This window comes from Alligator sinensis, unplaced genomic scaffold (genome assembly GCF_000455745.1).
Source record: "Alligator sinensis unplaced genomic scaffold, ASM45574v1 scaffold170_1, whole genome shotgun sequence".
Taxonomy (NCBI): domain Eukaryota; kingdom Metazoa; phylum Chordata; order Crocodylia; family Alligatoridae; genus Alligator; species Alligator sinensis.
The window spans coordinates 3,754,433-3,770,164 of record NW_005841863.1 but is presented as its reverse complement, the minus strand read 5'-3'; the positions used below and the strand labels follow the sequence as shown (position 1 = coordinate 3,770,164).

The following is a 15,732-nucleotide window of genomic DNA, read 5'->3' as shown; positions in this document are numbered from 1 at the left end:
CATTCCTGTGAGGAATGCCATCACAGGGGAACAGATAAATACTATATATTGTACATAGTGTTTGGCTTCTGATGTGAGCTCACTGTGTTAGAGCAGCATCTTTATTCCTTCTATATGCTGCTAAGAAGTCCCAATATGAAGTAGCTGCCTACCAATTCAGATGCAGTACTTAAGTAAAGTAAGTCAAGAATTAGGGAATCTCTTATGATGAAATCATGCTGGATGAATTTGACCTTGCAAGCAAGGATGTGTTCCTGCATAATGGCTGTAGTCAGGTGGATAAGGGATAAGCCTAAGGCTAATCAAAGTATTTTGTGACTTGAGTGATGTTAAGCTTCTGATTTGATGTTGTACCTGTAGGGTGACTGCTAATGGTCTGTATTTTGGTAACAAGCTACTACCCATACAGTACATCAAGAACTCCTAATAGGCACAGCTCATCTGAAACTACCTAGGGGACCAATTAGCTGAAGGTTTGTGCATGTGTCTTGCTAAGAAACTTAATATTGTTCCGGGAACCTGCAATAGAAGCAACAACAAACATGGTTTATAGTTAGATGCTTGATAACAGATTTTAACTACGTCTTCCTGTGGAAGAATAAGGATTCTTTTGAATAGCCACGTTAATTAAGTGTAAGTGCCACTAACCAATGCTAGATGGCAGGCAGTACCCAGAAAAACAGATACAGTAACTGCTTTAATATTAATCTGTCAGGTGACTGGCTTAACTTCCTTAAAATTGAAGGATAAATGTTGATACTTTTTCTGTCTAGGTGCTGACTGGTTGAAGTCATTTTGCATGTAGTATTTGTGTATGTGATGCAGTATGAGAAATCCTTACAGATGGGTAAGGCAGTGGTAAATGTGTAGGAGGAGAAACTTTCGAGTTCCATGGAAAGATTTACAACAGTTGCTGTTGAGTGCTGGGATTGTGGAGAAGGTTCTCCTGCAAATGTATGTTTGGAATATATACCCTTCTCGAGGCACACTCCTTTATGCTCAAATATCATGTCCTTATTTCTAATGGTTTTCCTGGTCCCATACCCATAATAAATGAACAAATCTCATAATTTTTTTAGCTGAGCAGCCTCTTTAAAGGGGATTTTTTTCTTAGAGGAATAAACTTTGCTTTAGGTGAACCAATATTTGGAAGAACAGCTCCTTTTTTGACTGTCTAGTCTAGAAAGTTCAGAGCCTTTTTTTTTAAATTTAATTATTTATTTTATTTAACTTTATTTTGGGAGGGTAGTTTGGTGTGGAAAATGAAGGTGGTAGCTTAAAAAAAAAAAGCAAAAAAATCATTTTCTCCCTATTTTAAAGGCTCTGTACACTAGTCAGATTTTTATATAAAGATTTGACTAGCTCTCTTCAGATATTCCAAATCTCAATTAATTTCATGATGAAGCAAATTGGTTGTCATGTGCCTGCAAATTGTGCAGTGTGGTGACAAGCATACAGGTTAGTTCTGGCTATCTGCTGGTTTTTTTTTTTTAGGTTTTTTATTTATTTATTTATTTTTTTATATTAAAATAAAAATGTCGCATGTTGGTAGTGTTCCCTGGAAGGGGAAGCCTTTCTTGCCTAATCCTACTGTGCATGCTCCTAACCCAGAAAGGTACATTTGAGGGTGGCAAGTAGAAATCATTCTGGACAATTCAATGCTTTGTTTCTGTGTTCAGGATGAGTGGGGTCTATTTGGGTGTCTGGGACTTGCAGTCAGTAATCTAGCACTGAAGTGTTTCTTGCCAAGTAAAACGCTTTCTTGTGGAACTCTTATCTTAGTGCAACAGGGAATAGAAATACTGGTCTAAAGTTCTGTCTTACTCTGAAAAGTGTCCATGTAAAAATACTGCCATTAACATAATTCTGTGAGTCATGGATCAAATATACTCACTCGGTTTACAAGTAGGGATGTGTGTGTCCTAACTCCCAGTCTAGAGAATGCAGTAAAGCTTCATATTGATTGCATTTAATCAGTATTAATAATGACTTTGCATTGTCAGCTACACCTACACAATCCCATTGCCTTTGGATGTCCTCATTAACACTTGCGTAAACCCATAGGTTTCCTGGTTGCACCAGTGTAATTCCTTTGAACTTAAATGAGATCCTCACTGTAAGAGTTGCAACTTCTGGGGGGGAAAAATGTATATTTCCTAGAGTTAAGGGAACACACAAGACTGAGAAGCTGGGGGGAGGGAGAGGGAGTAAGTTACTTTTGTTTCCCACCTACGCTTTACTTTTGCTTCAAAGTCCAACCAAGAGCCCTTCAAAAAGTCCAGCAAAGTCACCTCAAAGAAGTCATTCCAAATCAATATAATTGCTATTTACAATATAAATGCATTAATGTAGCTATATTTTTCATTGATAATTGAGTACAAAATTCTGGGTTGTTTTTGGTGAAAATAGGGTATCAGGCCTTGGTTCAGGAATCAGTCCCTGTTTATAGCATTGTTTCCTATGGGGAAAACTGTTCCAAGTTGCAGTATTTTGTCTTAAGACAGTTTTCAGGAACCAGTTATGTTGCAAGTCTGAGGACTGACTGTACTGGGTTTAAAGTTGAGAGAGCCTTGTGAGTATCTTGGTATGTAAAGTGAGTAATAGAGTGGTCTTCAAAATGGAAAAAAGAGAGCTTGTGGACTGTAGAATAATGGGCTGGTTGCAGAGCAGAACCTTTCCCTTTTTCAAGTAAGCTTCGGTTTTCCTTGGTTGTACAAACTGATTTCTGTTCATCTAGGATGTTGACTAACATATAATTAGGGTTTACTCACTTCATGATTCCACAGAAACTGCAAAGTCTGGGATTATCCATAAAATCAATTTAAATCAACTTAATAAAAATAAAATGCTGGTGCCCCAGTGGGAGCCAGCAGTCCTCGTTGTGCTGCAGCCCAGACTTGCAGCCTGCCCATTCTGTGGGGAGGAAGCACTGGCTGGCAGGGGAGCGCAACGAGCAGTAGGGTCAGCTAGCAGACATGGTTGCCACCACCTCATCCCTCCTCCTGCCTTCCAGGGCCTCTCCACCAACTTCAGCTGAGCGGCGGGGCTGTTGGAGCACATCCAGGAGATAGCGAATTCCATGGCTATTTATGCAAAAATTGTCTAGCTTTCCTGCAATTTAATACACTGCTACATATAATAAATTTGACTCCATCCTGTGTGCATGCACACACCCCTGCTGTTTTGTTTTTTAATTTTATTTTCAAATAAATGCATAACATAACTCTGTTAAAAAGAGGCAGTTATTCATAAATTAGCACTTTTAGTTTCTCTGTGGTAACATGGAAGGTAGAAGTTCAGGTAATGGCTAATGTAGCCTCCTAGTTAGGTTAGGAGAGTAATACTTATGTCATGCCCTTATTAAACAGTCTTATTCAGGTCACTACCTCCTGTGTGCATGTGCATATGATGTTTTGAAATCCCTTTTCTGCCTCCATCAGTGACTTACAGTGACCTCAGTTCAGAGCTTATGTAACCAACCCTTGTGTAGACTCCTCTTTTGGAGAGAGAGCGTTCCATAGCAGAGTTGACAAATGTTATGATCTGCAAGGCCTGCCAAGTCATCACTTACAACTTGTTTGAGGGTAAGATGGTGGTCAGGATTGTTTGCTGCTGGAGTTTTATTAATATTAGTTGTTCTTGGAGTGATGTTATAGCCATGATGATCCAGGAAATGTGGGAGGCAAGGATATTGGGGAGCGGTGTTTATCTTTTACTGGACCCAACTGCATGCTCCAGTAGAATATCAGCCCTTTCCCTCCCAGGGTTTGCTTTGTTGGTTTGTTTGTACTGCTATTGACATTCAGTAGTCAACTGTATTGTGTATGGTGGTGTTTGTTTTGTTCTTGAAAAACTTGTTGAAGCAGTGGCTGACTAGTGATAATGATAAACTCCTACACAACATAATGTAAGAAATGATTTGGCAAACCTGTAATGTTTCCATGAATTGGATGGGGTGAAAAATGCCTCAAAGCCATACCTTGTGAAGGGCTGAGTCTTCTATTTTTTTTCTCTCTCTCTCTGTCACAAAATTGGACTTTCTGTAAGCATTGGTGTGTCTTGTGAGAAACAAATCTTCCATATTTGCATTTCCTTAGCATTTTTAGTGGAAGACAGAAATGGGTTAACTGACTTGATGGCATAGGTCCCAGACAGGTATTAAATTTGTTGCATGTGGCATGCAAGTATTGTACCACAAATGGTAACATGCCAGATGTTAAACCTGTTTTTCTCTGGATAGAAATGAATGCTGAGCCACAGAGTTGCTCATTGGAACAGCAACTCTTGTGACAGAAGTATGCTGCAATAACATAAGTGTGTGGCCAGTTGCCTGACAAAACTGTAATATGCCAGTATTCACCCATAATGTGCAACAAAACTAATATCTGGCAGGGATCTTGGTAAATGCTGACTCTAAGATCTTTTGAATTGAGATTGGAAAATTTTGATAGCAGAAATAACTCCAAGTACAAGGAAAAATGTCCAAGTAAAAAAAAAAAAAAGTTAAAGCATTTGTTTACAGCTTGTTCTTGACACTAATTTCAAAAAGAAAAATATTTTCTGTAAATATTCATCTTTCATGGAGAGCTGACTAATTCAGAGATGCATTCAGCCTTTCAACTGTTTTTTCTGGTTAAACTTTCACATTAACAGTTGGGTGTTAATGCTGTTTTCAATTGCCATGCCTTTCAAAAATAAAGAACTAGTTCCTCTTTAAGCAGCTCTGAGCCTAGCATTGTTGCCTAATGCAAGACTAACCTTACATCAGGTACTTATGCCAAAAAAAGAGCATCCAAACTGATCTTCTTGAGGTTCAGGCATCACTCTTACTGAATCTAATTTATTACTTATTGCCTGTCTCTTTACTGTCTGCTGTGCTGCCAAGCAGTACAGCACTGATTTTATTGATTTGTTATGGAAATAATGGAAGCTTACTTTACTAAGTTGAAATGAATGTCTGTATACTAAACTTAAACAGGAGTAGTGTCTTTACCAGATGGACTTAGGCCTCTTAACACCAAATTAATAGGGCATCTAGTCTAAACACAGGAATTTGATATTGTGCTGTCTTTTCATGGTTGGATAATTGTTTCTGTGGACAGAACTGGTAACCTACACTGCTGGGATAGTATTGTAAAAAAAAAAACAAAAAACAAAAAACAAAAAAAAAACAAAACCCCAGAGTTTAAATATATGGCCAACCCTGCAGTTGCCTGAATTAAATGTGAGAGTTATAAAAGCCCACTGGGGTAAAGTGTAGGATTGGTGCTTTTAGCATGTTTGCTAGTGATTAATAAGATTACTTACTTCAGAGCAGGTTTTTTTTGTGCCTATGAAATGCACTGCATTATGCATCCTAGTCCTTAGTTTTATGATCTGGGAGCTGTTTAACCCCTACAGTATATTGCAATGTTCAGTCTTTTAATACAGTATTGGAGTAGAATAGATTGAAGATTTTTTTTTTTTTAAAAGAAAAATCAGGCAAACAAAGTTTGGGGTGTAGTTTGAACTTCCCCAACTACAACACTTGTATAATAAACAAGAGTTTAGTGACTGTTGCATATTAATAAATGCATGAAATTTTAATGCCCATATTTCTAACAGTTGAAATCTCACATTTACAAAGCATTCCCAAGGGACTTTAAAACATGCATTGGTACTTGCAGCAGTATGAAATCTAGTCTCTGGTGAGAACTGCAACTGGTTCTGTGGCACCTTTTATGAATAAAGGTGGATTTTTTTACTTGGAGCACTGATGCAAACACCTATGCATAGGAGAAAGCTAAACATTCATTTGGGAATTCATGGTTGTATATCCTGACAGTCTAAGTGCTTGGATCTGATGCATAGCTATTTGCTATTGCTTTGGTACTAAGGTAATTACAGCTTTTCAATAAGATGACAGTAAAAATTGTAAGGGGTGTTGCTTTTTTTTAAATAATGCAGTAGTTCTCAAACAGGTTGCTGTGCACTGTTAGGACTTAAGTGTGCAAACACTTATACATGAGTCACAAGATAAAGGCAGAGATTTCAAATGGGAACTATTTCTGACCTGCTGTGCTCTGAGTTCTTTTGTAACAGAAGAATTGCTATAATTTCTCTGTACTCAAACTGAGTGAAACCTAAGAGCTGGTACTTTGAGGTGTATCTTTTGAGTCCTAAAAAGGCTGAGAACTACAGCTGTAATAGAACTGGGTCCCATACAGCCTCCAAGAGTTCTCCTGTTACTGGAACTATTGCACAACCAGTTCTAAAAATGCATAAACCATTATTTAAATGCTGTTGATTACGTACCTTTTCTAATTGACTTGAATATCATGTTTAAAGTTATTATAGACAAATCAGGTAGAGGAAGGAGTTGTCCCCTGCTTCAAATAATTGAATTGCAGTTGGACACAAAGCTATTTTCTGTCAAGAAGTTCCTATTTACAATATTGATAATTCAGTACTAAAGTTCCTGTTTTATCTACAACTTATGAGGATGCCTCTTCAAGATGTGTACGTGACTATAAGGTGGAAAGAACCCTTTGTCTTAATTTCAATATTGTTTAACTCGGTTTGGGAAACTGGCAAGTGCTTTTTTCCACCCCCCCATAATGGCTAGGTCATCCACTTTTAAAAGCCAAAGGTGTTTTGTGAACAACTGTGTGTTATAGTTCACTTTTTGGCCCTCTTCCTACCCCATCCTCACTTTGCCACTCTATTCTGTGTACAGATCTTCAAGTAGAATATATTCTGTTCCAGCAAAAAACACAATTCCTTGTCTACTCTTATTGTTCTTTCTCAAAGCAAATATAATACCCATGCACTAATACAACACTATAGCTGAGAGCTTGCACTGGGAACAAAAGCATGGTAATAATTTTGATTTTTACAGACTGAATTCTTCCAGGAAAGAAAATGAAGTTTTAGTCTGTCTTATATAATATTAAGTTTATTTTAGGTGCAGGGAGTGGGTTCCAAACCAACCACACTTGTGTAAAGTAGCTAGGTTCACCCTCCCTACCTTGATTTGAAGTCGAGGACATACGCTTTTGAGTTCACTTGTAAAAACTCTGGCTTAAATTCTCAAATATTATTAATATTGAAAGAGTACCATATTTACTTGCATACCACATTCACTCCCCCCGCAAGAAAAAACCAAAAAACTTTCCAGAATTGGAGCATTTCTTAAGCAGGAAAACTGAATCCCACCCCCCTCCAAGAATAGAAGCATATAGATGCTGTAAAATAGTTGCTATGCCTTACCCCTCCTTGCAGCTGCATGAATGGAGGGGGAGAGTCCAGCAGAAACGGATGTAAGGGGATACAGTGGTGTGTTTGCTTCCTACTCTGATTCCTGCTCTACCCCAAGTTTAAAACCTATCCAGGTGTTTAAAACCAACTGCCTGGAGCAGTTCTTAACACCTGGATTGAAGAGCAATTGGCAGGAATCAAGTAGATAATGAGCCATAAAGTCAATCAACTCCAACTGGTGGAATGAAAGATGTCACTGCTGCTGCAGCCTATATCCTCCAGTAAGTTCTGTTGTGTTTAGCTGTTCAAGGTCAATCAATGCCTTCCTTTCCCATGAGCATGGAGGGGTCAAAAGGTTTGCTCCCCTGCTTTGCAAATGGGAGGGAGCAGGGGGACCATAACGTTCAGCAACACTAGGAATGTTGGGCCCCGTGTGATCCAGAGTAGTTACGAGTTACCTTCAGTTTTCTTTTAATTTACCAAAAGAATATTCCATCTTCCTGCACCCACATAGGTAAGATAAGAGATGCCCAATGAGCTTCAGCTGTGAAAGGATTTAAAACTGTAGCTTTTGCCCGAGCAGGAAAGGGAGGAGGGTAAGCAAGCTGAAGATCAGATTCTATCCCTGCTCTGTATAGTCATAACATGGAGGGGGAGGGGCAGAACACCTAATGTCATAATCCTGTTAATGAGAAACTAGATGTGGCTGTAGGTTTTTTGGTTTTGTTATTTTTTTGAGGAAAATACTTTACGGATGAGGTAGATGGATTGGGGTGGTGGTATTGTCATGGTACAGCTCAAATTTCAGGGTTTTAGAGTAGCTGGAATAAGTGATCCCTTCCACCCCCCTGTAAGCATATAGACAAAGTTGAAACGAAAATGCTCACACGTAGGTAAAAAGTGTGCTTATTGTTTACTGATTTACTTCATGTTTTAATATTTATAAAATAGTTAACCTCAAACTTGTAACACCTCATGGTTTTGAGTTGAAAACAAATATTAGAGTAAGCAGCAAAACAAGCTTCTTAACTGCCTTCCTGTACAGTGCCTCCAACCTGATACTTACAATGGGCAGTGCCTTGAGGGGCACAGCTGGAATTGCCTCCAACCTGCCCACTGTAAGTATCAGTGCTTTGAAGGGCACAACTGGAATTAGGGTCTCCCTTCACTAGACATAACATTGTGTGAAAGTAAGTAATGAATAGCAGGGCATGGAGCAGGTGGATGAAGGAAATAAACCTAAGAGAAGCAGTTCTTTGCAACTTGCACAGCTTGAAAGTCCATGAAAAGTTTACTACTCTTTTGGTAGCATGTCATTTGTTCCACCCCCTCCCTCTGTGATTAGAGACAACTGAATCTCAAGCTGCAATCTGTATCAGATGGAGCTCTTCAAACACTGTGCATGATGGGGGAGGGTGTGACAAATCTACTTCCCCATGTGACCTATGTCGGTTTTGAAGACTTGAGCAAACTGCACTTCTAATAACATCCTTAAGTATGTATTTAACAGCCCTTATTTTCTAAAAAGTGCCAGAAACGATGCAAAGTTTCCCTTTTGAGCAGAACTGTTGGCCTCTAGTCTAGTCTGTCAACCTTGATCACATATCAAAACTAAGTCTTTCCCTGGGGATGGGGGTGTGATCTCTGGATTTGCTAAGGAGCCTTGTGATTGGGAGACCTCTACAAGTGATGTTTCACTAGTTATCTTGCAGTGCTAATTCTGTAGCTATTGTAGTGGAGTGAAGGGGATGCTGACTTTTTGATCAGTGCACTAGTAGCTTTCCTTGGGCACTGGTAATCTTGTTTGACCTACAGAATTTTCACCTTGTCTGGGAGAGCAGAAAAAAAATTCTGGAGGCACCATTATGAGTCTCAAACTTGCTTGTAGTGTAGAACTTGTTGGCACTACAACAGGAAGCTGTAACTCAACATGGGGCTTCGGTGTCTTTCCAAAGAAAACGTTGTGAAAAGCTAATAAGAGTTCTTTTTATTTTATTGAAACTTACCAGAGGTGCAGAAACCGGGTATGTAACCTCATTGACCAAATGAATGTTAAGAAGCCTCAGTGAGTGGTACATAAATATTTTAATAATCATTATGTTGAAGTCTTACCTCCCTCTTTTCTTAAAGATGGTTATTGGATTTTAGTAGTACTTCTGTTATCTTCTTAAGACTTTTTTTTATTTTCTCTCTCCGTATCTCCTGCTTTGCCATTTTTTCCCTACTTCTCTGAAGAGAGCATAATAGAAAGTGTTTTAAATTTAGTATGGTGGGATTAACAATTCTCTCATGTAATCCGTATTACTTGTTACAGGAATGTTAATGTTTTATCAGGCAGATTCTTTTCCAGGAGGAACAAAAGTAGAACTGTTTTGTATTACTGTCATTGTATCAAAGCCAAAATAATTGGAGCATAGATTTCTTGCATCGAAATGGACATTAAGTTTTACTAATCAATAGAAATGCATATTATTGCAGTAACTCCTTAGTACTGCTTGGAACATCTAATTACAAATAGGTTTTTATTAATGGTCAAGTTCCAGGTCCCCAGTGGTTTGTGCTATGCAGATGAATTGGTGATAGTTCCTGCCCCCACAGCTTTCTACTTAACAGGCGCAAAGTGGTTTTAACAGTTGAAAGAATTGGGAAGGTATGACCGTAATAGGAAGTGTGCTAGTTGTGAAGTCTTGTTGTGCAATTGTGATTCTGAATATTTCTTATGTTAGAATTAGTTGTTCATATCAGGACAACCATATGTGCTGGAGGGTAGTTTTATACTAAGATTTAGGAAACTTTCTTGTTCTTCTTAAAGTAAGTCAGCAGGCCCATTGTTCAGCTTTCCTAAACGTTATAGAAGTTCAGTATGTAAGCTAACTAGAAAATGCGTCTTACAAAATATCAACCATCCCTTTTTTCATTTGAATCTATTCTAGAAAATCTCTGAAGTCCATATGGCTATGTATGATGAAGATCTCTTGAAAAACCCTTTTTATCTGGCCCTTCAGAAACGTCGTCCTGACCTCTGTAGCAAAGTTGCGGAATTCCATGGTATTGTAAGTAAAGAAACTTTTTGCTATTATTTTGGAAAAAGCCCAAACTTTTCTGCATCTGAATCCAGTAGTAGGGTATATGCATGCACTGTCCATGGTATTGTGGAAGCGTGTGAGCAAGTTGGCAAATTATCTTAAATTAAAATTGCTCTGTGTAGAATTTATTTTATTGCTTTCACCTTTAAAATTCCATGAGCGAGAATGCATAAGACTAATAGATTAGAATTTGATGGGCTTTCACTCTCTAAAGGGATTTCTATATGTTCTTCTGGGTCCTTCTATGAACTATAAAATAACTGTCTGCTGTGTTGCTTATTTATAAACAATAGCATCAGTCCCATGTGAGAGTGAAGTTTCTGGTTTGCAAGGGAAAGGGAGTAAGCTATTGTTTTGTGACATGAGGCTGTTGCAGTATAAACAACACATACACATTACTGAATGTGAGTGAAGACTGAAGATCTCTGTCAAATCAGGCTTCCATTCTGTTCTTTCTTTATCTTCTACTTTCACTTTATTTGGCTTCTAAAGGCTTGTTTCAAAACTTACTGAAGTCTGTGGACATCATGTCACTGACTTCAATGATCAGGTCTTTGGAGCTTGTACATTATGCTCTTAACCAATTTATGGATGAACTATTGCCTGTCTGTATCTACAGGCTCTCACCAAAGTTGCTAAATTCTTCTCATCGTATCCATTTACAGTGATCAAGCTGTGAATATAGACCTTTAGGTTCAAGACTTCCCTGTTTGTTGTTGCTCATACAAAATTTAGCAGTTCCTATTTTTACAAGCATGTGGCTGGCTGTTCCAAAACTTGTTCCCATTTAAAAATCTATAAATTGGTTTCTTGTGAAGCTTCATATTAAGCATTTTTTGTTTGTTGTGGGGTTTTTTTTGTGTTTTTATTTTTGTATTTAGTACCTTCAAAAAGCATGACTAAAAATGTTACTTCCTTTATCTTGTGTTTTATTTTCTAGCTGCCCTTGCAGGTCTGGCTTAAATAGATGCCTAGCATTCTGCCATAATTAGAACTTTGAGACACTGGGAACCAGAGCATTTTGCAATTGTCTTTTTTTCCTCACAATATTAAAACTTCTCTTCCAGCATTAAAATGTCAACTAAGAACTGAAAATGTGAGCATGGTGACTTATTTACCCCTGTTTTTGAAGTACTTGCAAATAAGGTAGGGTGTTTGGTAGCTTTTCTAAGAATAGTGGTGACTCCTATGAACAGTGGTGAAGTGTCCAGACATGAGATGTGAATGTAATGACAAGACCATACAGAAGCTGTTTTGCAAATGCAAGTGAAAATGACTGACAGCAGTAGGTATTCTGAACACTGGTATTAATCCTGCTCACAGCTGACCTAGACCAAACACATCAACTTTTAAAATACTATCATTATCAGCACTGATGGACATGAAATTTGTTGAAAAAACCACCCTAACACATGAACAGCTTTTTCTGTGCGTGATTTAAAAAAAAAAAAAAAAAAGGCTAACCTTCCCCAGTGATCTGGGTTTCTGTCTGATGTACGTAAAACCTTATTTAGAGGAAGCTTTCTAATCTTAAATAGGTTACATAACTTGCTTATTCTTGTCCTGTTTAAGCATTTATTAGCTATGATGAAGAAAGTCTGTCGGTCTCAGCCTTTCCTTTTGAATATGTCTGAGGTTTCTCCCATGATTAGTTTGTGTTAGAAAGCTTCAAAGTTAAAATGCAAGACCTAAGTTTTCTAATAGGTGAATGATCTGTGGCATACAGAATATGCAGGGCTAGAAAACATGGTGGTTAATTATTCATAAAATAGGTGAGGAAATGTTGAGCTGGAAAACAGTGAAGCTTATATTTGCTTTTTATTCTAAATATCTGGTTTCTGGCAGGGGGAGAAGAGCAGAATCTTCATTATGTACAATCTCTCTGAAATTGGTATTGCTAATACTTTTTTTTTTTTCTTCTTCCCCCCTCCCCGAGATAACCAGGAGGCCTATGCTGTGCCCAGTTTTTAAATAAAGGAGTATTGTGCTCAGCATTTCTGAAATAACTTTACTTTGGAAATCTATTCTGATATTATCTTGTAAGGTTGCCTAACTATGGCAGCTGCAATTAAGACACTACTAGCTTCCTTCTCCCCCACTACTGAATTTTAAAATTTGCAACAATTTAAAAATAAAAAATCCTGGCAATTCTCTACATTTTAAAAGAATAAGAACCATAGGGTGTGTAGTATGTGGGTATTTTATTTTTGTCAGTAAAAGGGGCTTTTCTAAGCAGAGAACAACTGCAGAACTCTGAGAGGGTCTAAAAGTAAAGTACTATTTTGATAAATGTAGATATCTGCAGAAATTGCACTTGCCACTAACTTTAGGTGTGCTTCATGGCTTGTTTCAAGTCTGACAGCCTTGCAGAGGTGACTGCTGCTGCTAATGGTATTGCTTTTTTTATGCCTCGAGAACAAATGCTTTTACTCTTGAGTAGGACTGACATTTCCAGAGAAAGTAATGTTCTTATCTCAAGAGTAGAAATGCTTCGGAAGTAAGCCTGTCTTTCAATATTAGGAGGCTTTTAGTGAGGAGAAACTGAATCTTCATGCTCTTCTTACTTCTGACAATAAGTGAAGGCCTTCCTTTTTTTAGTCGGTTGTATAGAATTAAAAACGAATCAAGGTGAATGTCAGCCTTTGGCTGCAGAGTTGACCTCTTGCCCCTTTTCCTCCCAAAATAAACTTGTCCTGTTGGATCGTGAAGGTTGATTACCATGTGTGCAGTAAAAAGATGTATCAGGATACATCCTTAAAAGCATGCTGACTGGCTGGGGTCAGTAGGGGAGAGAAATTACTCCATGCTGACCAGTCTATTATGGAGTAATTACTTTCAAGCTGTGAACAATTTAAGCAAAACTTCGAAGGTATGTGAAACCTGTGGTGCTGATTTGCTTGCACAGTTTTTTCTGGAGCTTCTGTCATACCCCTAGCTAAGGCCTTCAACCCTCTTCACTTGTGTTTATTGTATGTTGTGGTAGCCTCCTGCCAAAGGTTGACCCCTTGTGTGCTTTGCCCAGGGACCCTTTAGATGTACAATATGTTGGGGTTCTTAAGGCAAGCTTTTTTTAAATCAAGAATGTGCTTTTGTTTAGATTTATACAGGGTAATTTTGTAGTTGCAAGTGTGGAAAGGCAAGATGGGTGTTTGACTTTTCTGGATTGTTTCCTTCGTTTAATTTTCAACATGCAGAAGCCATTGGGACTTTGATATATACTCCATACCTCAGGGTATGTTTAATTTTCTCCAGGTAAAATGTCTTCATGTGACCCTAATGTTTCCTGTCATTGATGGTGCCCATGATTGCATGCTCTCCTATGCTCCACTAGTTTTGTACACTTTTTTTTTTGTGTTGTCATAAGTTCGTCAGATGGAGCTTCTAATTTTACCTTACAGCTTCAAAGTGGGCCCTTTCTAGTAACATGGTAGCAACTTCTTTTGGGGAATAAATATCTAAAAGCTATATAATCTAAACTTTTTTAATTTAGTTAATTGCTTTGGCTATCCTTACAAAAGCCAACTGACCTGTTGCTTATAAAACTATGGCTTTCACACTGGATCAAATTCAGGGAGGCTTTGTTGCGCTCTTGCTGTCACTATTATTTTCCCCCCCACTCCTGCCCCCACACACACCTTTTGAAGTTTGGGGGTTAATAGATAGCGTTGTTCAAAATGTTTGTGCAACTGAAAGATATCTTCTTGGAGAAAAGTACATTCAGGAACAAAAGCAAGCCCATCTGTGTGCAGGTATTTCTATATATATTTGTATGTATATTTGTATTTCAGATGTTGGTTTGTGTAAAGTAGCTGACTAAATCTAAAAGGAAAGGCTGTGTAATGAGAACTCAAGTCATGAGAGCTGGAAGCAATGACATGCAAAATGCTATCCTTTCCTAGATGTCAAAGGCTTTCTTCTTCTTTTTTTTTTTTTTTTTTGTCAGTTGTATAGAATTAAATTAATCAAGGTGACTATCAGACTAAGGCCTTGCTCTAGTGCCTCTTGTGCCAATAACTTTCCAAACATTGCTGACTGACCATTTCCTCTGATGTTCAGAACCTGGTAGGAAGCAATGAAATCATTGATTTCTATGCTCCTGCTGCCAGACGGTACTTCTTAATTAGCAACTGATCTCCAAGTTGGTGCCCAGAGCAAAGTCAAGGGACAGTATCCCGTTGAGTATCCCTGAGGTGTGTTGCTTCTAATTGGCTTCTGGCTATGAGGTGTCTGGTACATCTGCTGAAAGCTCAGTTTGGAAGCTTTATTTTGCTGGTGTGAAATTGAAAATGTGACTAGACCACTGCCTGTGAACATCAGAAAGTGGTGGATGGTCTTCTGAATGGCAGAGCAGGTTCAAGTGTGTTCTGGCTTGACCCCTGGCTAGAGAACCTGTCTGTGTGGTGGTTTTGCATGCCAGGTAGGGGGCTGAGCGTGTATGCATGCCTGATAGTGCTCTATTTTATTTATTTAGTTACTTTTGTAGAGCTGTAGCTTGTAGCTCTACAAAAATGTTTGGGGCTTATATTTGCTGTAGGTATAAAGAATGATGTTGGACTTGCTCAATGTCAATACCATGCCACCTAGTAAATGCTGGAGGGTTTTGTTTTTTAAATTGCCTGATGGTTCAAGTGATTGCCAGTGGGGTTAATCTGTGTCTTTTCCACAGATGCCATAATTCACCTTTACACCCACATCTAATTTGTTAATAGGAGGTGTCTCTACCCTGCTGCTAGTCTTCCCAATGGCACTTTCTTCTGTTGATCTTTTACTTGGCCTTTACTGAGTAAAACACTTAGTGTGTGCTCTTATCTACCTAGTGTTGGCCTCTAATTTCTAAACATCAAATGGTTGTCTTGCTAGAGAGTACTACTTTGGTTACCAAAAAAAAGCCTAGTAGCCTGTTACTTGCACGGTTAGCGTAACGTAACCAAATAGAAAACAATTCTCTTGCTTTTTTACTTTTTGGGGATGTAGTGCTAACCTTCATTATGGTCTTTCACTAACTTTCTGAAAAGAACATTCTTGCCATCTATGCATTAGTAAATGATGTTGCAACAAAACAGCCTATCAAATCTGAGTTATGGGGCAAGGATACTTTGGCCCTGGGGAAGCTGGCATGCTGCTTTATGAAGAGTCCACCTGACTGATTTTTCATTGTTTCTCCAGGTATTAGTACCATGCAAAGGAAGCCTCTCAAGCAACAACCTGCCGAGTTGTCAGTTTGACTCCTATGTTCTAAAGCCAGTGGAAGAACGCTTTCAGACCTTAAATGGAAAGGTAGTTTCCTGTAAAATGTGTACTTTACAGTGGGCAGGTCCAGCCAGTTGGTATACAGGAGCCCAGATTTGTCCCATGGCAGGCAGCAATTTAAAAAGTACAACCCAATTATTAGAACAGATCATTGGATGTC

General features: G+C 38.4%; 1 protein-coding gene across 9 annotated transcripts in view; it reads left to right on the top strand.

The window, feature by feature from the left end:
• The window catches only part of ANKRD27 (ankyrin repeat domain 27), a 75,463-nt gene that overhangs the window by 903 nt on the left and 58,828 nt on the right, over window positions 1–15,732 (top strand). For 6 of the 9 annotated variants that reach the window (XR_003096451.1, XR_003096452.1, XM_025216724.1 and 3 more), the window contains exons 2-3: window positions 10,170–10,289; window positions 15,489–15,599. Coding sequence is in view for 5 of the 9 variants with exons in the window: in XM_025216724.1 (XP_025072509.1) it covers window positions 10,188–10,289; window positions 15,489–15,599 (213 nt within the window). In the remaining 4 variants the exon portion in view is untranslated. Of the gene's footprint in view, window positions 1–8,711; window positions 8,732–10,167; window positions 10,290–15,488; window positions 15,600–15,732 lie in introns of those variants that run through there. The other 3 variants (XM_025216714.1, XM_025216734.1, XM_025216727.1) reach the window with 3 other exon arrangements.